The 27,966-nt window shown below is 37.4% G+C and overlaps 1 protein-coding gene across 1 annotated transcript; it reads right to left on the bottom strand.

Annotated features, from left to right (window-relative positions):
- Nucleotides 1–1,109: 1,109 nt before the first annotated feature.
- LOC108988514 (myosin-1) lies at nt 1,110–27,966 on the bottom strand. The gene is made up of 24 exons (XM_018961788.2): nt 27,588–27,966; nt 26,349–26,733; nt 23,334–23,435; nt 23,111–23,254; nt 22,855–23,005; nt 22,706–22,733; nt 19,301–19,466; nt 19,022–19,085; nt 18,882–18,895; nt 18,717–18,801; nt 18,220–18,323; nt 17,904–18,042; nt 15,501–15,619; nt 14,670–14,822; nt 14,474–14,563; nt 13,903–13,980; nt 7,543–7,701; nt 6,980–7,186; nt 5,260–5,465; nt 5,009–5,144; nt 4,462–4,591; nt 4,209–4,355; nt 2,513–2,580; nt 1,110–2,069 (listed from the first exon to the last, which is right to left on the bottom strand). Exons 2-24 carry the CDS (start codon nt 26,727–26,729, stop codon nt 1,416–1,418), a joined length of 3,525 nt encoding a protein of 1,174 aa, XP_018817333.2. The 5' UTR covers nt 26,730–26,733; nt 27,588–27,966; the 3' UTR covers nt 1,110–1,415.

The following is a 27,966-nucleotide window of genomic DNA, read 5'->3' as shown; positions in this document are numbered from 1 at the left end:
TTTCATAATTTATCTACCTAACTAGTGACTTTTAAGATATTACAAACTGTCCTGCTTAAATTCATGAAAGCAAAATCAAAAAGACACGCTAGCATGTAAAGAATTGAATATTACAACTATAGTTTTCCTGAAATAGAGAAATATCGTAATCTAGCCAGTTAGGAAATAGTATTCTAATGTTAAACCTGAGTAAAATCTACTTGGGCAATCCATATAATAAAATCGAGATAAAATATATGTTGATTGAAAATCCATATAATAGTATTCTTTTGTCTTCAAACTAATACCGAATTTGGCCTCCACAGGCTGCCACAGTCCCTGACGGTCATCTACCAGAGATTCGGCACATCTCTTATTTGTTATCTTCCTATATTTTCACTTCTCCTAATCAAGAATCGTGAGAAAGAGGTAGTAGAAGTCTCCTGCAGTCAATCTAAACCAGTGAAATGCAGCACAAAACACTTCACTGCGTCTTTCAGTCGTAGTTATACAATCTGTTTTTCAGACTATATCAAAATTGCTTCAAGCGGCTTCCCCTTGTGAAAAATGGGCAGGGGTTTAGTCATTGGCTCTAGATCCCCTTTTTTTTTATTATTTCTTTTGTTATACTTGTTGGTTTGAGATGAATGTTGGGACATTCCACCCTGTTGACTATCGTATCATGTAACAATTAAATATATCTATAATATGCTTGCTTAGAAAAAAAAAAAAAAAAAGTAGAAAAGTTAAAAGATTGAACCCAAAACTACCAAAATATTACAATTTTTTTAGTAACACTGTGAATATAGTAAAATCAAACAATATTGGTGCACTTGAAAAAATGTGTTGGCATAGATTTTTGGGATGCCTGTATGTGTAATACGCCAATTTTTTTATTTTTTATTTTTAAAGAGTTGGCGAAAATGGCAGCATATGCTTCCACTTCACTTGGTTACGGTTTGCTTCTACCCTCACTATTCAAATAAATGATTTGTACGAGAACCAAATAAACAGATTTCGTACAAATCTTTATAAAAAAAAGTAGACCCTACGTTAAAATTGTAAAAAAAAAAAATATTTTTTATTAATAAAACCTACTTTTTTATATAAATGGCTTGCACAAATGGAAATGCTTACACATGTGGAACTTGGATTTCATTATGTATATTCAAATTGATATACATAATTGAATTAGTAGGCTTTGTATTGTACCAAATCGCTGGTAACACCAATACTCTTCACAATTGCAACTCGTGATCATAAACATAAAAGAGCTACCAACAAATTATGGGACAATAAAACCGCTACAGAGTAACTGTTATTATCGTTGAGCAGTCGTTCCTCCCAGACAGCTTCCTCGCATTGTAGACATTACCGTTGCGATTTCCAAAGATGGAAAACCAAAAGGGAAAAATATTGACACGACTGTAATCCATCTAACTCATCCTCGAGCTGTTTCTCCTTCCCCACCATTTTCTTTTCACAACAGTACCATCTTCATTGCCAAGCTTATGTAAAATTACCTTTGTCTCTCGCAGTCTTGCTCCATAATCCTTTTTCCAAGCCTCAAACATCTGCCTCAACCTCCTAAGCTCGCGGTCTGGATTCAAACTTGCATCGACTTGACCAGATTTTACCTCCACCAAGAACTTGGCGTCATCACCAAATACTTGACTCCTCTGCTCAAATTCTTCTGCCAGCCGGTTTATTACACTCAAACCTGTACTCATTGGCCTCAAACCATTGCTCTCAGCTTGCTTATTATTACTTCCCATATCCGAGCTGTAGTCTCTGTCATCGCTTGCATTTACTGATGCATCAGAGTTTCTTTCAGAATCATCAATGGCTAGGCTCTTCTTTGCAATGGAGAGGCTAGATTGTAGGGACCTCATTTGTTTTTGCCACACTTCTTCCATGGATTTCATTTTCAGCTCATATTCAGACCAACGACTCTCATACTGCTGGAGACGTTGGTGGAGGATGTCATTCTCCTCTTCTTTTTCTCTTAGGGCAGCCTCAGCCTTAAGAACTCGGCGTTGTAATTCAGCAAGGAAAGAAGACTTCACCACCACCTCATCTGACTCGTTAGCCTGCATGAAACTCCCACTTGTGAACTATCTCCAATTAAGAGAAAAAGCAAAATATCTGGTACTAAATTGGAACAACATCAAAAGACAAACTATCCATACAAGATTAGCAAAGATCTTTGTGTACACTAGTAATTCCATATGATTTTCTTTCTTTTTGGTCGCCAATTGACACGTGTAATGGGATCTTAATATTAAGCACTTCATTAGGGGATTAGCATTGTAGCATAAAAGGGAAAAAATAGTGGTAAATAAGTTGTCCAGAAATCATGCTTTTTGCAGGTAAAAAAAGAGTACATAGTTTGGCAATGATAAGGTAATGTACATTAATTTAAGAATGCATGGAAGCTGTGAATAGTTTGATACTGCCATAGTGATTAGAAGCAAACCAGTCCGCTAAAGTAGTATAATTCAGAAAAATAATAGAGTTACGGAGTATGGAGTACCTTCGTGCCCACAGATTTTAGCAGTCCTATATCTCCTGAGAATTTTCTGACAAGAAAGCCACGAACAACTGCCACATAGCCAAACAAAATCATGAAGAATGTATGATAATATTGTAGATTATTCTTTTTTTGGTTAAGTAATATTGTAGATGATTGACAGTTGAATTTAGAGCTACATACATCAAACTTGAGCCAGCTCAGATTTAACAGGTTTTACTAGAGTCAACAAAACCAGTACTGCTAGCTCCAGTTAGTAACTTGATATATAATTAAGTAGCTTGGATCCCACTAGGGGTGTAGAGTCTCACAGATGGACCAACCCGTTCTCCATGAAACTGGTTGGGCATCGGTCTGTTTCTACTCAAAACCAAGTGGATTGTTAAGGTCCTCTATTTGAGAGGCCCAGTTCACCAAGACAGAACCAAAACACCCCTTACATCAATATGTTTCAAATTCACTACTTTACCCCGTACAACACATTAGCCCTTAGGGTTTTCTTTTTTCACCGTATCGTCTCATCATTCTAGTCTGTTTAAGTTTCGTCTCCAAGCATGCCAAACAATCCATTTAGTATTCCACTTATGACAATGCAGACTACATTCTTCTCCTAGTATACATGGATAATATTGTTATTATTGGCAACAATTCTGGGGGTATCACCAGATTGAAAACGTTAACATCAGTTTCAAAACAAGGACTTGAATAAAAGTTTGATACTTTCTTGGTATTGAAGTCATTAGGTCTAAACAATTATACTAGTTTATCTTGGAGAACTATGCATTAGATTGTTAGAAGAATCAAGGTTGCTGATAGGCTTGACCCATTGATGTCCTATGGACCCAAATAAAAAACCCCCGAAGATGAGGGAGAGTAATTTGGGAATCCTAATAGATATTGTCAAACTATTTAGGAAGATCTTATCATCAGATCAGAAATCTAACATGCAATTAGGGTAGTAAAGTAATTCTTGGCTTCAACTCCTATATGACTATTTTTTGCTAATCAATCCACTATTCATATTGCCTACAATCCTATTATTTTATGAGAGGACCAGGGATATCGAGGTTGATTATCACTTCATTAAACATAGGATATTTAGTATTTACTAAAGATATTTCTACACTATTTGTGAAGTATAAATATTAACTTTTACATATGTTCACAAGTTTTTGGGTCATAGTTGATTAGATTTTATTTGTTTCAAGTTGTACTTGCATGATACACACGCGCGCGCGCGTGCGTGTTCTCCAACTTGTGAGTGTGAAGAATGTAAGATGGATGACCTTCTTGTAATAAAGTACACCTTAAGGGATATTTTTTTAATGACGGGGGAACCATCCCACAGCAGAGCCCTTATACTCCTTAGGACTCACCCATGGAACCTAAACCCCCAGGAAGACTTAACACAACAACCCACCGCCATGGCCTCCCACTTAAATCGCAGTTTGATCATGGGGGAATCAAACTTGTGACATGGGGCTCATGCACACAAGTTTGCCCTTTTACCACTTGGGCTACCCACGGGCGGGTTTAAAGGATACTACTCTAGTGTATTATTTACTTTATTTTCGCAATCTATACAATTCAACCACAAGAGTTAGAAAGGTAACTGTTCCTCTCATTTGGTAAACCCTAAATCTCAATACCATACATCTAAGAATTTGTTTTGACAGAGTTAAAATTTAAAGATTCTTACCCGATTGTATCCGAAGTGATGCATCATGTATGCTCTTCAGTTTTCTCATTGCAATCCTGCCTTTAATCTGCTTTTGTATTATAATAGCAGCTCTGTGTTTCTGTAGCAATACTGCATATTCGCTTCTGGTTTTGTCTCCTCGAACAACTGCATGAATAGATGTTGCAATATTAATTCTCAAACGCGCTTTTAAGCTTCTGCTTAATGGAATATGACATATTTCGGTGATGTAAGACTATGGAAAGGGCAATACATGACTGAAGAGTGGCAATTCCTCTCCTGAGTTCCTTGAGGTAACGGCGTGCTTGATACCCTCTGAAGCAGCTTTGAACCCGTAAAATGCCATGGAGGGTACGGTTTCTTGTATCCTCCAGGACCCCAATCTGCAGCATTATTCTCAACATTATAGTACTAGTAAGAAATAGATAATTGGTTGCATTTTCACATCATGCCAACCAAGCCAACTTTGAAATCAACCTTCATTACAAGATAATGATTTTCAATTGATTGCGGTTGGCTACATGAATCATTTTGAGTTTTAATATCAATTGAATGCAGAATGGAACAAATTGATAGCTTATATGCACTTATTGTACATGTATAACTTCTTACCAATGGAAAACAGGATTTCAATAGCATTAACAACCTATATAACTGAATCATCCATGAATTACCACATTGACAATGCCATGCACCAACATCTAAACCATCCCCCCCCCCCCCCCCAAAAATAAAACAAAAAACACTCAAAAAAGATGAAAATAATTTAGTTGAAAACCCAAATAAAACATTCAAGGTACCTGTCCAGTTCGAAAAAACAACTTTGTGTAGCCCACTTGATACATTTCAGGCAAGATATTGAACTGATGAAGAATTGCAACTGAAACACTTAGCGGATCCTGGAATGCAGCATTCTCCAGCAGAAGAAAACCATATCTGATGCAAGATTCAAACACCCCCACCCCCCAACCATAGAATAAATTAAGGAACCAATCATGAAATATATAAAAATTGCTAATCTGCAACTGAACATAAAAAGATTGTTCTTTACCTTCTGGCAAACTTCTGGTGGGACATTCTTGTGGGAAAGCCAGATCTTGATATTCGAACTACTTCTAGGACTCCACAACATCTTAACTGCTGCAGAACAAGACCTTGTTCATACAAGCCAGGAGACTGGAGGTTATTGGGCTTGATACAACGTATGAAATGAGGTGTGGTGCTCTCTAGGCGTTGCATCAGTTTGAATAATTGACCCTAAATACGAAAAAAACAAGTAAATAAAGGGAACACAGTGATCTTTCACCACAAATTGTAAGCTTCAAAATCTCATAAGATTTCTTCTTGCAAGCCAGTGTGGAGGATATTGCAAATCATATCCTACCATATCAGCAGCGTGGATGGTGTATCTTTTACACCAGCTTGCAAATATAGGTCATGTTTGGCTAGTAAAAGTGTTTCATCTCATCTCATCTCATTTCATCTCATCATTACAACTTTTCTAAATTCCCACACAAAATATAATAAACAATTCAATTTTTTCAAATCTCAAAACAATAATAATATTAAAAAATAATATTCTAACAATATTTTATTCAACTTCAAACTTTCATCTCAACTCACTATCCAAACGGCACCAAACTTTTCTCATGTGGTATTCTTATCAAATGCTTCCAAACCTAAGACTACTGCACCCCTTACCACCCTAGCCAAGTCCCAGAACTGCTATTCTGGTCAATTGAGTCAGACACGTCGACATACAAATAGAATGACTCCGGAAAAACCCCTAAAAACAGCAGTGTCAACTCCTAAAGAATAATTCCACATCAAGGTGACAAGGTTTTTTTCTTAACATGTCATAGAAAACTTTACTAGAAAAAGGAAAATCATACTTGCAAATAGGGTGTGCACAAAAGTATCTCCTAAAGACAAACTAAAGTTAAATATCCTTAAGAAAAAAGGAAAGACAAATACTGCCAAAAGTAATCATCTAAAATACAAAGACCTTGAGAATAGGCATTATGGTTCAACTGTGGGAACTAAAGCATCATAAAACTTCTTGTATTTTATTTCTGTGTGACAACCTCTGGGAGAGGTGAAGGTCAAATACAAGAAGTTTACATCCTTATGCCAATTCTTCCTGTTCGGGCTTTTATAATTCATATACTTCCATAAACATCAACATGGCCATGCCACTTTTAGGGTAATTTGGACACAGTTGAAGGCTCTAAATTTGACAATGAGCCATTTGCTAATATACAGGAAAACGTGTGGGATTAAAATTAATGGACAAAAGCTTCATCCATGAGGCATTGGAAATTGCATTTTCAAAGCCTAAAATTCCCAATCTTTCCACCAGATTTTTATAAAGGGAGGATATTTCAAAAGTGAGTACACAATCATACATGAAATCTTAACATCTATGATGGCCTTCGCTGGGAAATAATGGACCATGACAGTAGAAAATTTTGTTTTGTTCACCGCTTACTTTGTTGATGGTTAGTAGTTATTTCACTATGAGCTCATCTAAAAGTCACCAAAAAACTGTTTTCAGTATCATTGTACAAACTGGATTGTAACTGAACATTGTGAACTAAAATTTTACAAACTCAAGAATTCATGGTTCTTAATTTTACGAAAACATCAATGTCGATATAATTGAGTTTAACCTCCGCCAAAAAAAATAAATATCTAAACAATTTCACCTGAGTTTGTTGAAATTTCCAATTCAAAATAAGATTAGCTATATACACTTCTGGAAAGTAGTGTACCTTAAATTTTGTCGCAACACTTAGCTTTTGGGAATCTGCTCCACCGGATTTATATGAAGGACCAGCTGCAGGTTTCTCAGATTGTGTAAGCATACTGGAAGCAAATGTCTGAGCAAGTTGGCAAGAGCATGATGACAAGAGTTGGATTGAATCTAGATGCAATAAATCCCTGTTCTTCTCCAGAAATCCGGTTGTGTCATACATTACCTGAGGGGGGAAGCAAGTTTAGTCATCTAATAGTGTCCAATAGCAAGAGAAAAAATGAACCAAAAGAACCAAAGGTTTTTTTATCCAATTTATAATTGGCCTTCCTGTCCACATAGAAAATATTTGGTACTTGACATTTTTATAATGGCAATCTCAAGAAAGCACCTATGCAATGGAAGTTGGGTTGAATGTAACACACTAGGCAAGTGATCTACAGCTCATTAAATGTATAAATCTCGATTGCGGGATCATCCAAGGATAAGCAGGTACCAAGCACTTGGGACATGACTTGAGTAAAATGAAGTACCAATCTACTTATCAAAAAAATGAAGTACCAATCAAAGATAAGATAATACCTCCCCCGCATAGTGACAGACAGAAAAGGCTTTTCCTCGTTCTCCTCTGAAACAAGAATTAGAATTCAGATGCTGCTTAAGCTTATTGGCAAAGGTCAGATCAGTGCCATTTGGGAAAGTTGACTCCTCATCTAACAGGGATAATAACCCCAATGGTTTCTGCATATAAGTTAGAACAAGGTTCATGAAATTGCTATTTGTAAATCCAATTTGCCAATAATTAAAGGCATTAGTAACGAAAGCAAAATTAGCATATCTGTTATCATTATTGGATTGGATTATCTTCTCACCATAACATTATCTCAAACAACAGACAGGGAAAGAAGGAAAAACTCAAGCTCCTTAGATGTTTCGTCAAGCCAAGGTTAATCAAGTTCTGTTGGCTCAGTTCAAATTTTCAATTGCACTCTCTTCAAGATTCCCAATGCACTAGGGAAATGGCCTTTTTTCTCAGTTCATAAATTCTTTTCCTTACAGAAAAAATAAGACAACAATGATCCTGATCTCTAAATTTACATAGGTTTTTATATTTTTTCTTTTAGCATCTCAGAATAAAAAATCCAACCAGCACTGTTCATAATGTTTTCTAAATCTAACAGATGTATTGCGAATCAGCAAAGGAAAATATAGTTGTTTCAATATGACAGTTCGAGAAGATCTCTGTGAGCAAGACTTTCAACAGGGTTTGACAAAAGCACTTGGATTATGCTTGATCAAGGCTTGTTATTAATGAATGTGATTAACAGAGTATTTACTTCGGCATAACTGATAAAAGATGTAGAAGTCTTTTTTCCCATTTTATTGCCAAAACCTTATTCTAGCAAAGAACATTCTAGCAAGAACTAAATTACAGGGAAAATTACTGTGCAGGTCCTTCAAGTTCGACTTATTGCTATAAGTCTTTAACAATTTTTTTATGACGAGGAATCTTGCAAATTGAGCAAATGCAACATGTTGCTAATCCGGTTAAACCCCGGACCCATTTAACATGTCTCCATCACACATCAGGTAAATCATCAACTTTTCACCGATGAGACGTGGTCCCTAGAAATTGTTTGCACGTTTGAACCTTAGACCTAGAGGGAGCATACCATCATGACCTTACCACTTGAGCCAACCCCTAGGAGTTAAGCCTTTGCCAATTTTAAATTTAGTAAAACCCTCATACGTAACCAAAATTAAGCAATCATGTGTCAAAACAAAACAGACCACAGAGATCAATGGGACTTACTAGTATAATAAACAACATCATTACTGTTTCAGAGAAGGATAGAGTTTTCGAAATTCTTTTAAAAAAGCATGGGCTTGTCACATGCTTAGTGGACGCTTGTCATATTTATAAATGGATTAGAGGAAAACTTTGACCTTCATAGAATATATTTCCCTCAAAGGTTTACGCCAGAAGGAAACTTTAGGGTTTTGAGGAGACCTCCCACCAACGCCACAGACAAGGCCAACGGGCTCCGGCGACTCCTCTGCGGGCACTCCCACGTCGGTCCTCCCGCCAACAAATGGGATTCTTTCAGGAAACCTTCTTTTGTTTTCATCAGCACAGATCTGGTACTTTCCTTACACTGGGACCCCTAACACCGTCACAGACAAGACTGACGGGTTCCGGCAACTCCTATGAGGGCACTCTAGCGTCGGTCCTCCCTCCGGCGACCGGGATTTTCTCAGGAAACCTTTGTTTGGTTTCGTCGGCATAGATCTGGTATCTCCCTTACATTGGGACCCCTGCCACCGCCACAGACAAGACTGATAGGCTCTGGCAACTACTCTGGTGTAAGCCTAAAAAACAGCAGCTCTACAATTTATTCCCATATAACGACACGAGATGATCCTGGGAGATGATCTTGTGATTTGGGATCAGAGGATGACAACGCAAGACGCACAATCGTCTCAAATGGAAGGTGAAAGGTGGTTGTGGTTGAAGGTGGAATCAAAAACTTTCGTTTTTTACGAAAGAGGGAAGAAATAGCTTTCGCATCTCTGAATGTAGCAAAAGGATGGCTAAGCTCATGTATCTATGTGGGTCGTCAACTTCATGGGTTGCTAAGGGGATAGAGGATTGCATGGATTCTTCATGGAGCTAAGGAAGGGCAATGCCGTTCTCATCATTCAACACCATATTAATGCACGGGGCAGGTTTCTGCAACTCTCAAAATTCAGGAATGTGAGGAAAGGTTTGTTGGCGATCCCTGAAGGCGCAAATGGCATCGAATGGGAAAGGTTTTGCGCATTCCATTCAAAGCGTCACTGGGTCCAAAGTCCCTGATGCAAATAGAGGGGTGTTCGTTGATGCAAAGACAGTGGGAAGGCCTTTCTCGGTCAAAGGTGTCTTGTAGGCCTCGATGTTGAGGTCACTAGCATGTATTCAGGCCGAGAGTAGCCCCGCGGCGGAAGGAAAGGGTAAGACACTTGTAGGAGACAAAGGCTGTCAAGTGACATTGAGAGAAATGGAGGGTAAGCACGCTCCTCATGTGTTGCATGGTGAAATGGATACCTCTACTAGATGTCTTAGGGTGGCAGAAGTGGAAAGGGTCTTGTGGGCTATCAGAGCTCAATTGACGAGAGTTATGAAATATGTGAGAGATCTGATGATTAAAGTGGATAAGGAGCTAGAGCTGGTCATGGGTTTGAGTGGTGGGCTAAAAACGGGCGAGGGGGGTTTGAAGGCCTCAAGTTCGCAGGCGTAGAGCACCTTGACCCCGTCACATATAGGGTTGTCAGACGCCGACATCACTGTTTATGTAGATGTCACTCAAGTCATCAACACATTGTTGTCTGACTGCCCTCAGACACCAGATGCAAATGGGGTTGGTGCTTTTTTCCAGGGTTCACTTTCAGTTGAAGATAGGAGTCCTTCTAGGGTTTTGAGTACTTTGGAAGAAGCGGACGAGTCTCTCTCAGAAGATGAAAAGGATGTAACAGAAAGCAGTGCTTCACCACTTGTTTCAGGAGGCGGGGATGAGCCTAGTCCTATTTGTTCTATGCCTCTTGAAAGAGCAGTAGGGTCTAATGAATTGGCACAGATAGGGTCATCGGGGAGTGGCCACCTACAAGCAATGTTCTCGTCAATGGAACTACGACACCTACGCTGGAGGTGAAGTAACTTTCAATGGTGACAACAACAATGGACATCAACAATATCGATGTTGAGGAGATTCGGGATTTGAATGCAGGAGATGGTGGGGAGGAAATTATGGGTTTGTCATTGGTGCCTTATGAGGAGGAATGTTTAGGGTCGGGAGTGCAGTTGAGAGTTGTGTCTAGGGAAAATATTGTTCCCCTGGTATCTCTTCCTCTGATAAAAAATATAGCGGGATTCTGCATGAGGTTAACAAGATTCAACAGTGTGTGGGGCTTTCATATGAGGGATGCGACGACCAATTCGCAGCACTACTCACTGAGATTGAGGCAGGCCACTCACTTGAAACCAAATCAAAATTTAAGAAAAGCAATGAGTTAAAAGTGTCTTTCTTGGGCAATCAACTACGACGCTAAGGGAAGTAGTTAGAGTCAAGAGAAGACTAAAGGGATGGCATTATGAAGCCGTCCTCGTAGAGGGAGTTTCGGGTTGGGGTTGGGGAGGTGTGTTTTGTTCCCATTTGGGCTTGCTGTATTTTGGATAGATTTCAAATTTTCACAGACTTATTAGTCATTAGGGGCTCTCTAGTATAGGCTAGGTGTTTATTTTATACGCCCAGTCTACTTGTTTACTTCTAGTATGGAAGTTCTTACTTTATCTACTTACAAGATGTGGTTTTGGTGAAACATGGCTGAATTGAGTAGAATTTTGCATCTCAACAGTTCACTTTTCTATATTAGTGAATGGTTCACCAGTGGGTTTTTTTTACTCTTCACATGGCTTGAAACAGGGGGATCCGCTCTCTTCCTTACTCTTTTTATTTGTCATGGAAGCACTCAGTCAAATGATTGTGGGCCTCATGGAAGGTGGGTTTCTTTATGGTTTTTCGGTGAGGAATGGTAATTATGGCTCTATTGATGTTTTTCATCTATTGTTTGCAAATGATACTCTCATCTTCTGCAGAGCAAATCTCGGACATATTCCAATCTGTGAGGACTCTACTTCTTTGCTTCGAAGTTGTCTCAGGTTTGAAAGTTAACCTCTCAAAGTCTGAACTGGTACCAATGGGGACTATTCCCAAAGCAGCAGCTCTAACCTCCCTCCTGGGATGTAAGGTATCTTTTCTACCCCTGAAGTATCTTGGCTCACCTTTGGGTGCTTCCTTTAAATCAGAGCAGATATGGAATGTAGTGATTGAGAAAGTGGAATGCAGACTGGCATCTTGGAAGAGGTTGTATTTGTCTAAAGGTAGTAGGCTCACCTTAATTAAAAGTACTATTTCCAACTTACCTACCTATTTTTTGTCCTTGCTCCCGCTACTAGCAAAGGTTGCCAATCATATTGAGAAGGTACAACGATATTTTTTGTGAAGTGGTTTGGGAGATGAGTTTAAGTTTCATTTGGTTAACTAGTCAATGATTTGTGCTCCAATTTCTGAGGGTGGATTGGGGATTCGCAACTTGATGAAGTTCAACCTATTGGGTACATGGTTGTGGCGGTATCAACACAAAAGCAGGGCATCTTGGGAGAGGTTGTATTTGTCTAAAGATGGTAGGCTCACCTTAATTAAAAGTACTCTTTCCAACTTACCCCCCCTATTTTTTTGTCCTTGCTCCCGCTACTAGCAAAGGTTGCCAATCATCTTAAGAAGCTACAACGCGATTTTTTGTGGAGTGGTTTGGGGATGAGTTTTAAGTTCCATTTGGTTAACTGGTCAATGATTTGTACTCCAATTTCTGGGGGTTGATTGGGGATTCGCAACTTGATGAAGTTCAACCTGTAGGGTAAATGGTTGTGGCGGTATCAACACGAAAGCAAGGCCTTGTGGAAGATTGTTATAGATGCATAGGTTGGGGAGGCATGGGGTGGTTGGTGTTCGAATGAGGTATGTGGCCTATATGGGGTGGGTCTATAGAAATACATAAGGAAAAGTTTAAAGTTCTTCCAGAGACATACACATTGTAGTGGATGACGGCTCTCGTTTCAGATTTTGGTATAACAACTGGTGGTGGCGAACGAAGTCTTCAAGACACTTTCCCTGCCATATTTGGGCTTGCACGAGTGAAGGATGCAGCAATAGCGGACCACTTGCTTTTTTCTAGTGGCTCCCCTCAATGGAATATTGATTTCATTAGAGCAGCTCAAGACTGGGAATTGGAGGAGATCACAGAGTTCTATGCGGCATTATATTTTGTACGTATGACTGAGGGTACCAAGGATCGAATGATTTGGAGCCCTTCCACGGAAGGTAAATTCACGGTCAGATCACTCCACCGAGTTTTAACGAGTCCAGGCATGCACACATTTCCATGGAAGAGCATTTGGCAGATGAAAGCTCCTTCCAAAGCAGCATTTTTCGTTTCGACAGCAACATTAGGCAAAATTATCACCATAGATAACTTAAGGAAACATCGGATAATGGTGTTGAACTGGTGTTACATGTGTAAGAAAGAGGGTGAATCAGTAGACCATCTGTTTCTACACTGCAAGGTGGCGAAGACCTTGTGGGACTATCTCTTTACAGGACTTGGGGTATCGTGGGTCATGCCTTTTCGATTGGTGGATTTTTAGCTAGCTGGAGAGGTCTCTGAGGGAAATCACAAGTCGTAGCGATCTGGAAAATGGTCCCTATTTGTATGTGTCGGTGTATATGGCGGGAACGAAATGATAGAAACTTCAAAAACTGCAAGAAGACAATGGAGGAGCTGAAAGCCTTTTTCTTTAAAACATTGCTCTCATAGGTGGGGGCCATTGTTTGCAACGGACTAAGTGTCCATGACTTTTTACTATCAGTTGTAAACTCTAGTTAAGTTGTTCTCATGTATACTCCCCGAATACTTAGGTTTTGCCTACTTTTATGAATAAAATACTTTGATTACCAATCAAAATATATATATAATATTTTACTTATCAAAAAAATTATTCAATCTCCATTAGGGAAAATATCTTCACTTCATACCTCATAGTAACCAATTAAAAACTCTTTTGAGCAGAAGACAATATGCAGATCTGTCAACTTCATGTGTTGTATGAAGCAAAAATATAATAAACTTAATTTTCTTTTTCTCTGTTCGCATGACAATGTATGATATGAGGACCAACTCACTATCCACCTAAACGTTGCATAGGATTTTTTTAAGCATACACCTTGACTTTCATAAAGAAAATAACATCTAGAGAACAGTAGTAGAAGATAATTAGACATATGTATTAATTATCTTCAGTACTAAAAATCTTGAAGTATGCTAGACCTAAAGCATCAAGTTCTGTACCTTTTCAAAAAGACTAAGACAATCTTGATTGTCTTCAAAATCAACTTTTGTCCAGTCAATGCCATCTTGGATATATTCCTGAAAAAGAACATGGAAGGTCACTAGAAGCAAACGAGTTTTCTGTTCACAAATAGCTTGATGTTTGATTTTTTTAGTGATATTTCATTTTCTTGATATATTAACAAAGCTTGTATGGTTGCATGTTTCAGATTATAGAACTCAGATACTTCTTATTCTTTTTTTCCTTTCCTCCTGCCTTTCTGAATGGTTATTTTTACATGTCAGTACAAAAGATTGTGAAACAAAAAAAGTTTTTCCTCTTGTAGTGAAAAAATATAAAAATCGTGATGGCTATTTGGTTTTAGACTAGGGTCTAAAACTACATACTCAAGTTTGCTCGTGAAAATATTTGAAAGAGCTCATACCATATATGTGTGTGCGCGTGTGTTGTGAAAAGTGAAAGAGCTTATCCGTGTTCCATGAAAACAAGTAGAATCAAGGATAGAACAAATCTGTTTGGTTTTATGCTCCATCCTTTCTGTAGTTTTACAAAGAATATGCAAGACAATACCTCTTGTTCCAACTTGAACAGATGACGATTAAAGTGTTGCTGCAATCTCTCGTTTGCATAATTTATGCAGAACTGTTCAAAGCTATTCCTCTGCAGAAACAATTTAAATAGCATAAATAATTACTACAAACCGGGAGAGAGAGAGAGAGAGAAAGAGAGAGAGAGAGAGAGGGAGAGAAACATAATTAGAACATACATCAAATGATTCAAAGCCATAGATATCAAGAATGCCAATGGATCTGCCAGTACGCCTTTTGCCAACTGCAAGAGATTTGTTGATTTGTTCAACCAGCCACTCAAACAAACAAGCATAAATTGACTTTGCTAATGCATCTCTTGTGTCAATGGCCTGAAAAATAAAACATAATTTTTTAATCATCAGGAAGGAGAGAATTCACTAGGATCAGCTAGACTCGAAAAACAGTGTAACATATAAATAAAACTTCTAGATTGACGAGTGTGGCCCAACTTAAGAAACGGAAATGCATATTGGCCTGAACCCTTGTCTTTGGGAAAGGTCTGGAAAGCCCTCGCTTTATTGATGGGAAAAGGCACATAAGAGAACAACCCACCGGAAGGGCATAACTCCAGAACACCAATCTCCCCCAGCATATGATATTTTCACAACGGGAATTTGTCTTCAAAATAAGTGTGTGTGTGTGTGTGTGTGTGAGAGAGAGAGAGATTCACACTTCATACACATTTCGAACCATGCTCCCACCCAAGCATTATTCTCATCTATAAACAGGCAAGAATTTAACTTGACAACTAATCTTTCGATTCAATATTCAGCTCGATCAGTCTTTTCATAATGAGAGAGAACTGCGAAGTAATTTCCAAAATCCATTGAAAGAGGAATAATATGTAATGAAGATACAGCTACTTAATAGCATTAAATAGATGTGAAGTATGTTTAACGATCCAAAGACTCGCACTCATCTCTTCCAATATTTTATACCAAATACACAGCGTGAAAGATTTAACAATCTAAGATTTAAATTTATATTCACAATGAAAATCTTCTTACCTGTGATAATGTTAGCTTTTGGACAATACTATCACTCCCAACCCTCATCTTGCGAGTTGACAAAGCTAACTTAAGCTCCCCAATGTCACATCCAATTAATTTAGCAGCATTATATAGACCTGAAAGTAAAACAAGTGAACCTCGCAATGACAACATATAAGTACAAGCAATAGAAAAAAAAAAAAAGGGGGGGTTTAAGGTGCACATTGCAACTTCTCGTGGTTCAGGGTTTACTTGGAAAACTTCAGACTGCAAAGTGTAATTTCCCTAGAATTTAATGTTTGAAGAAGATGCAATTACTGGTATTATAGAACAAGAAAGAAAGGACACAAAAAGATCATTAAATACTTGTCTGACTTAGAAAACTAGTTCCAAGCACTATAGGATGCCGAAATGTAGCAGAATCAACAAGAAACTTTGAAAAAATGCAATTAAATGAAGCTTTGAAAGTCCTTTATTGTCCTATCATATGCCCAAAAAAATTGAAAAATGCCAACACAAGTCATGTGCCTCAGACAACCAACACAAACTCCTAGGAATGTTGATGCAATAACTCAGCTAGTATGCGATAGCTACAAAATAGAAGCAAGGAAGTGCCAAGTCAAATCACTATGCTTGATTGCTTGCTAAGATGATGACTGCATAAAGAACCATCTTCATTAGCCCCCACGACAGCAATTCTTCTCCACAGAGGACCACTTGGAGGATCAGGGCTCCCTTGAGAGGAGCTTTCTTCATTTAAGTGGCTGCACTAGGGATGCAATGTGATATAGTGGTGCTGTATGATGATATAGCGTTGCCATATATGCAAGAGGGAAACGCCATATCTTTCCTTCTGCTAACTCATATAAAGGAAGCTTGCTGCTGTGAGAAATTCGAGGGTCATCTTTACTACATTGTGAGATAGCTAGCACATTATGGAAAGCTAGTTTTAGTCTTTTTGGGCAAATATGGATGATGTGGCATGCCTAGACCGGTATTTGATTTTATAGCACATTGGAAAGAACCATTTGATAATTACTACTGTGACATCATGTGGAGAATGATGTCCATTCCTAATTTCTTTAATGTGATGCATGTGGAGCAAAATGCATGACCACACAGTTTTGAATAAAGCACAAGGACCGCAGACCTCAAGGCTTTCTTTTCAGTTCTCCTTACCCTTGGAAGGCCGCAAGCATAATCTCTCCAACTTTAGATTCCAAAATTGTTCTGATCTCTTTTCTATCTCTATTGGATGTATTTGATGTATACTCCCCATGTACTTCAATATTACCTTTGTTTACTTTATTGATCATCAACAAAACTTATCTCACTTATCGGAAAGGTGCATCTCTGACATGAATGAGGTTTAGATCTACCCAAAATGAGTAGGAGTTTTCCTGCCTTCCAAGCCCAATTCTAAAATTCTTTTCAGAAAATTAGAACCACAAGAAACCAAGATCCGTTAAAAAATTAATTTCTATAACCAAGCTATTTTGGTCTAGTAAAAACTAAAAATGCATCGAAGATCCACTTTTGGCAGGATGTGTGGTGTGATGACCAAACTCTGAAAGATGCTTTGCCTGAATTATTCACTTGCAACTCCTTTCAATGGTGCATCGATTTGTCAGGGAGGCTAATACAGAAGGTGGATCTCTTCTTATCATTCCTTGACCTGTTGTATTCTAGGCAGGTAGAATGTAACTATGATGATAAAATGGTTTGGAGGCCACTCATGAACAGAATGTTCAAAATATAGTAATTTTACAGTGTGTTGCATGCCCAGCCTAAGGACCCTTTCCATGGAAGTTCATTTGGAGAAACAAGGCCCCTCTTAGAGAAAATTTTTTCACTTGGACAGCGGCTTTACTGCTTTAGGGAAGATTCTTACCCTAGAGAACATTAGAATGCAGGGAGTCATTATGATGAAGCAATTATGTGTAAGAAAAACGAAGAATTGTAGATCCTCTTCTATTGCATTTCGAGGTTGCTCGCACCTATGGAATAAGGTTTTCATCCTGTTTAGGAATGATTGGGTTATGCCTGCTCGAGTGGTGGATCTTCTAGCATGTTGGAAACGCCAATTTGATAAACATCAATGTGTGAGTGTAGTTTTGAAGAGTATAAAGAGTTGGTGTCGGAGCTTAAGTCATCTTTTCTTAACACCTTTTATTGGATAGTGGAAAAAAACCATATAGCTTTTCTGTTTCTTCTTTTCAGGATTTGTTAGCACTATTACCTTTTCCTAGTTAGGAGGATCTCTTGTATACTTGTGCATAAGAATAACACCTTTTTTGTGTTAATAAATTTTATCATAAAAAAAAACGTATCTCTTTCCAATATCTGTGTCATGTAACATCCTCATTGCAATAGATCACAATCTGAAAATATTTTTTTGCTTGAAATTCTAGAAGATCTTACCTTCATCTGCCACAGCTTCAACATGGTTTTCATTATCAATCACGGTAAATGAGATGTTTCCTAGCCACAAGACAGCAGCAAGCATTGCAAATACACTCTGTTGATCTTCTTTTTTAACATGGACAACATCCAGAGCTTCCTGGAAAATGGTAACAACCATATAAATTTCAGTTGCTCACCAATCGTAGACTTCAAAGGACTATAAGTTTTTCCAATTTTTTTTATAAGTAAAAGAGCTGAGTATGAAATTTTTTTCATATGATGAAACTATATAAATATGAAATGTGCTGTTATTTAATGATAAGAGAAAAAGTACCACAACAATGTGAAATTGTTCGGTATCATTAACCCCGGTAATTGAATAACAATCACTTTGCCTCAGATATTTATACTCGTCTGCACTCTTCAAGTTTATTTTCTCTGTTTCAAAATCAAAATGAACAAAGAAACAGATAAGGCAAGAGAACATATATTAAGTATAGCTATAGGTCTTTAAACTAATCCAAGCATAATGCCAGTCAAGGAAAATTAACATTTGTAAAGCTTCTGAAGGCCTTATATGAAAAATGGGTGAACCAATTTTATGAGATTTTTGACAGTATGTCATTTTAATTGGGACTTTGGATTTTTTTTTAATTTGGAGATAAGTATTGATCATGACTTATCTAATATTAAGAATTTAGTGATATGCCTTTTTAAAAAAATTTGTATTGATTTGAGGTCAGGAGAAAGTGAACATATATTATTTTTCATAAAATACTATGTGAGAAAGTATCTTGAAAATGATATAATGAAATAATTGGTGACGATTACCCCGTAGCGCAGCAGGAGCCCCAGCACAAAGCTGATAAAAGATATGGTACGATCTCTCTCCTTCAGTGCATTGGACCACTCTAGACTGTTTATATGGTAGTGTGAATACGTGAGTTAAATAAATCAAGTGGGCCGGAACAACAGACCAGTGGAATAAAGAATTACCTTTTCCAGCAAAACTGGGCACAATAGACAGAAGCACAATATAGATTCAAATTAAGGTCAGTTTCACACTTTAGGGAGGTAAAAACCAATGAATTGGCTAAAAGTTTATCGAGGGACATCAGCAATACAAGTGAACTTACAAGTTTGAATATTGGCACCAGATATTTTTCCAGTTTCACTGAAGTGAATTTCAATCAGCTTTCCCTGTGACATTGTCACCAAGGTTATCAGCAGTTGCAGTATAAAAGGCCACAATTTTAACAATTTCACTTCTGCTATTCATGACTACTCTAACCCTAATTGCACTTTTTTTAAGTAATCGAAAATTTTATTAAACTTAAAAGGGTATGGCCCAAGTACAGAGAGTGAACCCTAATTGTACACCTTAAAGTAATTCAAGGGAAGAACAACGGACTTACAAAGCGACTTGAGTTGTCATTTCTCGATGTTTTCGCATTACCAAAAGCTTCTAAAATCGGATTAGTCTTAAGTATTTCATGTTCTATTCCACTTCCACCACCAAGGGCAGCCAAATATTGCATCGCAATCTTTGCTGTCTCAGTTTTCCCAGCTCCACTTTCACCACTGGACAATGAAATAAGAAATTATAACAAAAGAATACTATCTAAATATGGTAGTTGATTAAAACAGCACAAACTCATTGTATGCCAATTGTATATTCGATTTCTAATTTTTTATCATGACAAATAGAAACACTACCGAAATTGCTAAGTTTTTCATCAGGGATTCAGAACAATAACAACAAAATTCACTGATCAAAAACACTTTCGAGCTAATGAGATCTTTTCATTGATGACTTCTGTGTTTGGATAATGAAATCACTTCAAGCCATCTCAAACCAATCATTGATAGGACTCACTACTTCTTCAACTTCCCATAAAAAGTTAAAACCTATCTCAACCCACTACATACATTCAAACACATATCTCAACTTATTTACATTCAAACACATCTCAATGGGACCCACAAAATATTACTATTCATAGATCAACTCAGATCATCTAAGATCACCTCAACATCAAAACACAACCTAGTCTCTTTTAATCTTTTCATTGATGACTTGAGTCTCTTTTGATCAAACTTAGCTTAGGAATCATACTGTTCGGTATTATGAACATATGTTTTCTGAGCAGTTTGCTTGGAGACCCAAGCCAATGGGATCAGTACTCAGTCCATAGAGGAAAAGATGGTCACATAGCTTGAGAGGCCATTTGAATCTCAAAGTGGTAAAAAGTATGTTCAGTGATAAAGCACCAGGTTTGGATGGTTTTACTGTGACTTTCTTTCAAGCTTGTTGGGATGTAATTTAAGAAGACATTATTTTGGGTATTTCAAGAGTTTCATACAAATAGTAAATTTGAAAAATAAATCTTAAGGCTTCATAACCCTCATTTCTAAAAAGTTTGAGGCAGTGAATGGATAGTCAACGTAATTGCAAATGCCATTGCTAATATATTGACTAGGATTGTCAAGAAAATTATTTTGAAGCCACCAAACATGTTTGTCAGATATAAACAATTTTAGGTTTTGTGCCAATTGCTAATGAACATGCCTGGATAGTAGGCTCAGCTCAGGTGAGCAAGGGGTGTTTCACAAATTAAATATTGGGATGGGTGAATTATTATGGATCCATCCCTCGAGGGAACCGAACATGATAATTTTTCTATAAAGACTAGAAAGAAAGTGCCATCCAAGATGGCCATTTTGCCCAAAACTGCATCATGCAAATAATAAAGAAACTCCAAATTAACATTATATCTCCAGTGTGCTTTTCTATGTTGTGAATGGCACTCCCACGAGCTTCCTAAACAGTTCATGTGATTTAAGACAGGGGCTTCCATTATCTCTATTATTTTCCATTATTGACTTAGAGACTCTCAGTAAAGTGTTATCAGTAACTATTTGATAGAGGTTCTCTCTGGCTTTTCTATGGGAGCTAGTAATCTTAGGGTAGGTTTGGGGGGTGAGATGAGAATTTTGTGTTTTTTTTTTAAGTTTAAAATATTAAGTTTTAATATTATTGTTGTTTTGGGATTTGAAAAAGGTGTATTGGGATTTGAAAAAGTTAAATTGTTTATTATATTTTGTATGGGAATTTGAAAAATGTGTAATGATGAGATGATATGAGATGAGATGAGATGAGAATAGAATTTTGTGTTTTGTTTTATGTCCCAAACCTGCCCTTAGTGTGATTAACATTTCTATCTTTTGTTTGCAAATGATTTCTTAACTTTTTGGGGGACAAGCCTAGACCACCTCCACTCTTTGAGAACCCTGCTGTTTCTCGTTTAAAAGTAAGATTGGTTAGAGTCAATGTTTGTTCTTGAGGGTAATGTTTCTAACATGGATAGTCTAGCTAAAATATAGTGGGGAAAGGTATTCTCTTAACCCTATAAAGTATCTTGCTCTCCCTTTAGGAGCCTATTTCAAAGCCAAGTCAATTTGAGATGGTATGGTTAAGAAGACTAAGTGTTCATTCGCTAGTTAGAGGATGATATATTTGCCTAAAGGTGGTAAGATCACCCTCTCTAATTTTGCCCACATATTTCTTGTCCATGTTTTCCCTTCCCACCAGCGAGGCCAATCGAATAGATTACTTACAATGAGAATTTTTATGGGGTGGGAAACCAAATAGGTGAATAACTCAAATTTCACCAAGTAAACTGGTTCAGGGTGTGGTCTCTGATTTCTGAGGGAGGTTTGGGAGTTCAAAATTTGCTCTTGCTCAATTGTGGCCTTCTAGGAAAGTGGCTATGGCACTACCAACATGACATAGGAATTATGGAAAGCCATAATGGATTCTAAATTTGGTTGTCCTTGAGGTGGGCCACATGAGGTAAAGTTGTGCAAGAGTATCAAGAGATGATGGAGTTTTTCTCTATTCATACCAAACTTGTGATGGATAATGGCTCTATGAATAGATTATGGCATAAATTACGGTCAGTTGACAAGGCGCTCAGGGTAGCTTTTCTCTATTCATACCAAACTATTTTTACACGTGCAGAGGAGGCTTCAATGGCTAATTTTTGGAGTTATCCAGTCCTTCCCCTCAGTGGAATGTTATTAATGTCTGTGTAGATCATGATTGGGAGGTTGATGCCTTCACAGAGTTCTTCAATCTCTTGTACTCTATTAGATTATGTCTTTGGAGGTGCGGATAAGATTCTTTGGGCCTCTTCCAAGGAAATAAAGTTTACTGTTTGATCCTTCTATAAGTTCCTTATACCTCAAGACAAGTAACTCCTTCCCTCAGAAGAGAATTTGATGGACTAAGGCACCTCTGAGAACAGTTTGTTTTGCCTGGACAGCCCTCCTTAGGGAATCACCACCCCTTACCTAAACCCAATAATAAAATAAAGGAAAAACGGTTTACCAAAAGTAGAACCGATGTTTAAACTTGTAATATTCCTTGATACAACAAATCCATGAAATTCTTATTTAGAGCTACTTCCTTCAACTTCTTCTAAGTAATTGGCGACAACAACTTAATGGGAGATAAGCATAAGAGGTAGGTTCCATACAGTAGCAAATTAGAACACACACAATAGTATAAAGTAAATAGTGATACGTATACCCTTTTTCCGATAAGTCATAGTAAGTTTTATTGATAGTTACATTAGGCATGGCCCAAGTATACAGGTCGCATACAAGAGCCTACACCTATAAGATTTTCAGCATTGAGCAAACATATGCATTGCAATCAAAGTAGCGATTTCCTGTTTAAAGCAGTAACTGCAAGACCAGTTCATCTACACAAAGGAATGACTGAGAGAAAATGAAAAAGTTCGTCAAAATTTACTGACCTTATAATGATAGATTGATTTACTTCATCTGGAAGAAATAGAAAGAACAAAAAAAAACAAAAAGAGTAAGAATACCAAACACTAATGACAACTTGCAGACATCTCTAACTGCTGAAAACAAAATTTTGTAAATTCATAAGAGAAATTACCCCTTATCATTTCCCGCATAGCTGTGTCCGTAATGGCATACACATGTGGGCTCTCAATAGATTTGCACTTATATGCTTCAATGTAATCATTTCCATATAGAGGAACTTTCTTGAAGGGATTTATAGCAACCAAAACAGGACCTGCTTTCGTCTGAAAGCACAGAAATATAACCAGATTCCATCCGGTATAAGTAGAAAATTAGACACACAAAAGCAAATATAAACACATTCAAAACATAAATATCTAGATACTTACATATATAATATCTCGATTGTATCTATACTGAAGATTGTATAACACTGACGGTTCATTTAAATAACTTAGCTGCATGAGATCATCTACACCATCAAGTATATCAGGATTTGCTTGTACCAAGCTTTCAGTTTTTACATTTAAAACCTACAAAATAAAATATGAATTCAACATCTGATTGCAATGCATAAATGCTATAACTCAAAATTCCCAACAGTGCTCTTACTCTCCCATCAGACATTGATACAACAGACTCGAGTGCAGAAGTTGATAAAATCTTCCCAAGCTCCCAATTCCCATTTGGAAGTTGAATCCAAGATTGAAGCTTCTGAAATGGAAAACTTCAAAAATCAGGTGATATATAGCAAATAGGACGTAAAAAAAATGTCAACACAAAATGAGCATAATTTGGAACCATTATGCATCTCCTGTTGCAGATTTTTTCAATTTAATTTCTACAGATGCAGTATTTTTAAATAATTATAAAAACTGCAAGATAACTTACCGACAGAACAAAACTACATATGCATTCAAGCGACACTGAGAAATGCATAAGGAATAGGCATCAGTGAAGAACCTACTTATATAGAATTCTCTGTTTTGAAACACTGTTGCATGTGAGATATACGAGCCTAACCTCTATTCAAGTCAGAATAAAAATAAGGATCTATAAAATTCTTCAACATATAAAAAAGTATAAATAAATCACCACTTTTTGCTCTAAGTTTCAAGTTCAAGAAGCATTATAATCCAACATCTCAAAACTTGAGGGCAAGATTTTCTCTAACCGAGGAAGAACTACAAAGCCATGGACTAAAGGTCAAGTTGCTGCCTTTAGAGTGATTTTCAGTTTTGACAACTTAGAGTTTTCTATGCATTGAGCCATAATGTGATTCCCACCACAAGCAAATACAGACAGTTTCCATAAATCTGTCCAACATTACTAATAGGGACAATAACTCTTTTCCGTCGAGGTGTATTTGGAAGTGTAAGGAACCTCTGAAAGCTGCTTTCTTTGTTTGAACTTTGGACAGCATCCCTCGAAAAGATCTTGACCACTGAAAACTTGAGAAAAAGTCGGATTATTGTAGTTGATTGGTCTAGGTGAATCGGTGGATCATTTGCCACGTAATTGCAAGGTTGCTAGGGTTTTAATGGGGTTACTTCTTCAATAGAGTTGGTCATGCTTGGGAAATGCCCAGAGGGTGGTTGATCTACCAGCTAGCTGGAGAGGTATTTATGGAAGTCCCCAAATTGCGGCATTGTGGAAGATGGTGCCTATATGCTTTATATGTGGTGCATTTGGTGGGAGAGAAATGGCAAGAACCTATGCACCCCTAGGATTAGTCGGGACTTTATTCCAAAGGAATTACAGGAGCTTCAAAGGTTGGGAATGCTCATTAGACGAAGTCAGAAATTTCTTTTCTAAAACATTGTTTCTTTGGGCTTTAGCTATTGATTTGAATGGAGTTGGTTTTCATCCTTGTATTCATCACTTCTCCTAATTAGATGTTCTCTTGTATACTTCCCGTGTGCTGGGACAACACCTCTTTCCTAAATCCAAAAAAAAAAAGGAATTATCGGAGCTTCAAAGGTTGGGAACGCTCATTAGACGAAGTCAGAAATTTCTTTTCTAAAACATTGTTTCTTTGGGCTTTAGCTATTGATTTTAATGGAGTTAGTTTTCATGAGTTCCTTGTATTCATCACTTCTCCTAATTAGATGTTCTCTTGTATACTTCATGTGTGCTGGGACAACACCTCTTTCTATGATTTAGTAAAATTTGATTCCTATTAATAAAAAAAATAACAATTCTTTGCACAACCCCAAGCGATATACAAGAGAAACAAGAGCCAATGAAGCAACTACAAGAACTTGTGTAGACCATGGAACTTTTATATTAGAGAGGCATACACATACAGAAGTTGTATTTTTCACAAATTATGTAACAGCTAGCATTTTTTTCTGACTCGATAGTAACTCATGGGAACCAAATAACACACAACATGATACCAATTCAACCAGGTGACCCAAAAAAGCACAGTCGCAAAATTGCAAAATCAAAGAATACATAAAATTAAAAACAAAAATAAAATAAAATAAAAAAAGAGCAGCCAATTAATTAGCAGTAGCAACCAGGCAGAGCATTGTTTGTTTATCTTAAAAATGCAATACAGAACTGTTTGCCTAACAGTCCACTGTTCCTGCAGAAAAAATATATATAAACGAGTGTTGTTCCCATCTTGTTCTATAGACAAAGAAAGTTTCATTGTATCTAAAAGTTATGTATCTAACACTTGACATAAGTGTTTTGCCCAAATTCAATCATGTTTCAATGATAAAAATGAAAACAGGAAACAAAGAAACCTGTGGAGCAAGCAGGTATGGCCGTAAAAAGGTTAAGTCCCACATTGAAAAGGTGTCACAAGTGTAAAGGGTTACTTAAGCTTTTAGATTCAGTAGCGCCCAATATGTTATAGTCTCAATGGAAAAGTCCCAGAGATCTTTATCTCCCTAACAAAATCAATGAGACTCTCAAGACAAATCTAAGGTAGGATGACAGAAGCAAAATGAACATTTGTATACAGACATAATGTCCTTGCAGTACATCATAATATATTTGATCAAATGCAATAGTATACATAACCAAGATGTGCCAACTACAATTTCTACCGTGGTTTATACAAATATAGGAACTTGTGTGTGTGTGTGTGTGTGTGTGTGTAAGGTTTCTTCAAATTTTCCAACAACCCAACTGCTGCTTAGTTCCATAAGCACTAATGGGTAAGTAACCATTGTTCTTCATTCAAGAGGTGAGACTATTCACGTTCTGCCTTCTATGCTCAAGGAAAAAATCTAGAAATCTTACCTTCAAATGCAGAAGACTTATTTCCCCTAAAGCTTCTATTCTCAAACCAATGAAAAATAATGCAGTAAAAACGTTACAATCTTGAGCCACAAATGCATATTGTTTCCTTTTATATTTCAGTAGTGAGCTATTTTAGCATGGAAAAGCTCCTTATTGTTAGGCACGCATTTAATCTAGAAATACATAGTGATGAAAAATGTATTGTATAGCATTATAGGCAAGCTAAAGTAAATACAATACTAAACAGTTTGCCATGAAGACAGACGAAAAATGACAAGGATTTCTCTGACATCTGTTTAGAGAAATCAAAAGTTCAGTTCAAATGATCAAGCAAGCAAGACATAATTATGCATGTATATAGCCAGAAAGTACCTTCTTTGCAGCATAGGAGGTGGTGTCACCCCACCTACGATCACTATGAGATGCAGATATTGAAGGCAAATGCGAAGCCACTGAATCCAAATCTTCATCACCCATCAAGGGCCTGTATTCAACTGATACTGCATTCCCACCATATGGTGAATCCTCAATAACCTGATCCATCTCACCGATAGAACCCTCAACTCCCTGAACAGCCCCATCCCCTGGATCACCATTCTCAGAAATAATAGATGAGATTACATGAATGTTTCCCAAATTCCCATCATCAGGTTTTTCAAGGCGTTCAGAAGATGGAGAACCTGAGAACCGAAACTCCCCAGGCAATGATTTGATTGACAGGAAAGAAGGAGGGACCCGAGAATGCTGTGACATCTTCCTGAAATGTTTTCCAACCCAAAGGAACTCAGATTTTGTAGAGTATTGGCAGAAGCGGGATAAAAAAAGAGATCATAAAGCTTACTTTTAAACCAGAAAGGTCAATTAAACTTTAATAAGGTCCCACTAAGTGACTTATGTGATGAACATAATGGCGGGGACCATCATTTAAGTTACAGACTCTATCTCTAGTGCTCCTTCCTTATCAGTCACCATTGACATTTTCTAAATCCCAAAAGATGCTAAAATATCAGTTGCCTCAAACGGATACCAATTGCCGGCGATAGGATTCGGTCAAATACTGGATACCATACAATTTGAAATGGCTATGCAATAAGAAAAGATAAAGAAAATGAAAAAGAACAAAACCCAGAATCCTCGATCGGATTCTGACCCTTATCTAGGAACTCCTTAGCCAATTGAACTGATAATCAAACTTTAATTTATTTGGCAATGCCCTTTTATACAAACAGATCTTTTCATTTTGGCTTTTTTTTTTTTTTTTTTTTGCCTGTAAACAAGTGGGTAAATCAAAGAAAATAACTTTAGAGTTAAAGAAAAACTAGAGAATTCGAGTTAAAAAGTTTTCATTATCGAGGAACCAAAAGAAAAGCCTCTCGAAGAAAACAAGTTCGTCAAACCAAAGAAAAAACCCGCAATGTCCGGGCTCTTAATTACTCATCTTTTCCTTGCAGCCAAACTGGGAGTCATAATTAGAACTAGCACAACAAACAAAGACTCCAGCCATAGAGCTCCGATAATGAGGTTCATTTCTTTTTCTTCATTTCTCTACAGCAGAACAGAGCCTAAAAGAAACAGAAATTCTGCTAAAACTTACACAGATCTTTTACTTACCTCAGAAAAGAAGTGAAGCCACTTCAGATTTTCAGTCAAGAGCCGACTAGAACTCCGATCGACAGCCAAAAAGAAACCCACAAAGAACTTCTCAGAACTCAAGGAAACAAGTTCACAAAAAAAATGTGAACTTCGAAAGAAGTTCGACAAAGAACGTGGGAACGAAACAAGTTCTCAAGGCGAAATCTTGAAAGTGTACAGAGGATTACGAAGAACAATCAAGATGGGTCGTGGGGACGGTTGGATTTCGAAAAGATGCGGGAAGGAAACAGAGAGAAAATCCCAGGTGCGTGGTTGTGTGGGTATGGAGAGGAAGCAGCTTTCCTCTCTGGTTTGCTCTATTTTTCTCTCTGCTTTAAACATACATGCATATACATAC

The sequence above is a fragment of the Juglans regia genome, chromosome 13 (assembly GCF_001411555.2).
Source record: "Juglans regia cultivar Chandler chromosome 13, Walnut 2.0, whole genome shotgun sequence".
Lineage (NCBI taxonomy): Eukaryota > Viridiplantae > Streptophyta > Magnoliopsida > Fagales > Juglandaceae > Juglans > Juglans regia.
This window is presented reverse-complemented; position numbering and strand designations above follow the sequence as displayed.

What these genes read in the sequence shown, in the direction of transcription:
- LOC108988514 (XM_018961788.2), bottom strand. Translation starts at nt 26,729, where the DNA reads ATGTCACAGCATTCTCGGGTCCCTCCTTCTTTCCTGTCAATCAAATCA. An exon ending in AATCAATCTATCATTATAAG is followed by an intron (nt 19,467 to 22,705) that starts GTCAGTAAATTT and finishes TTCATTGTCCAG; the next exon opens with TGGTGAAAGTGGAGCTGGGA. An exon ending in ATCACTTCGGATACAATCGG is followed by an intron (nt 2,581 to 4,208) that starts GTAAGAATCTTT and finishes GCTATGTGGCAG; the next exon opens with TTGTTCGTGGCTTTCTTGTC.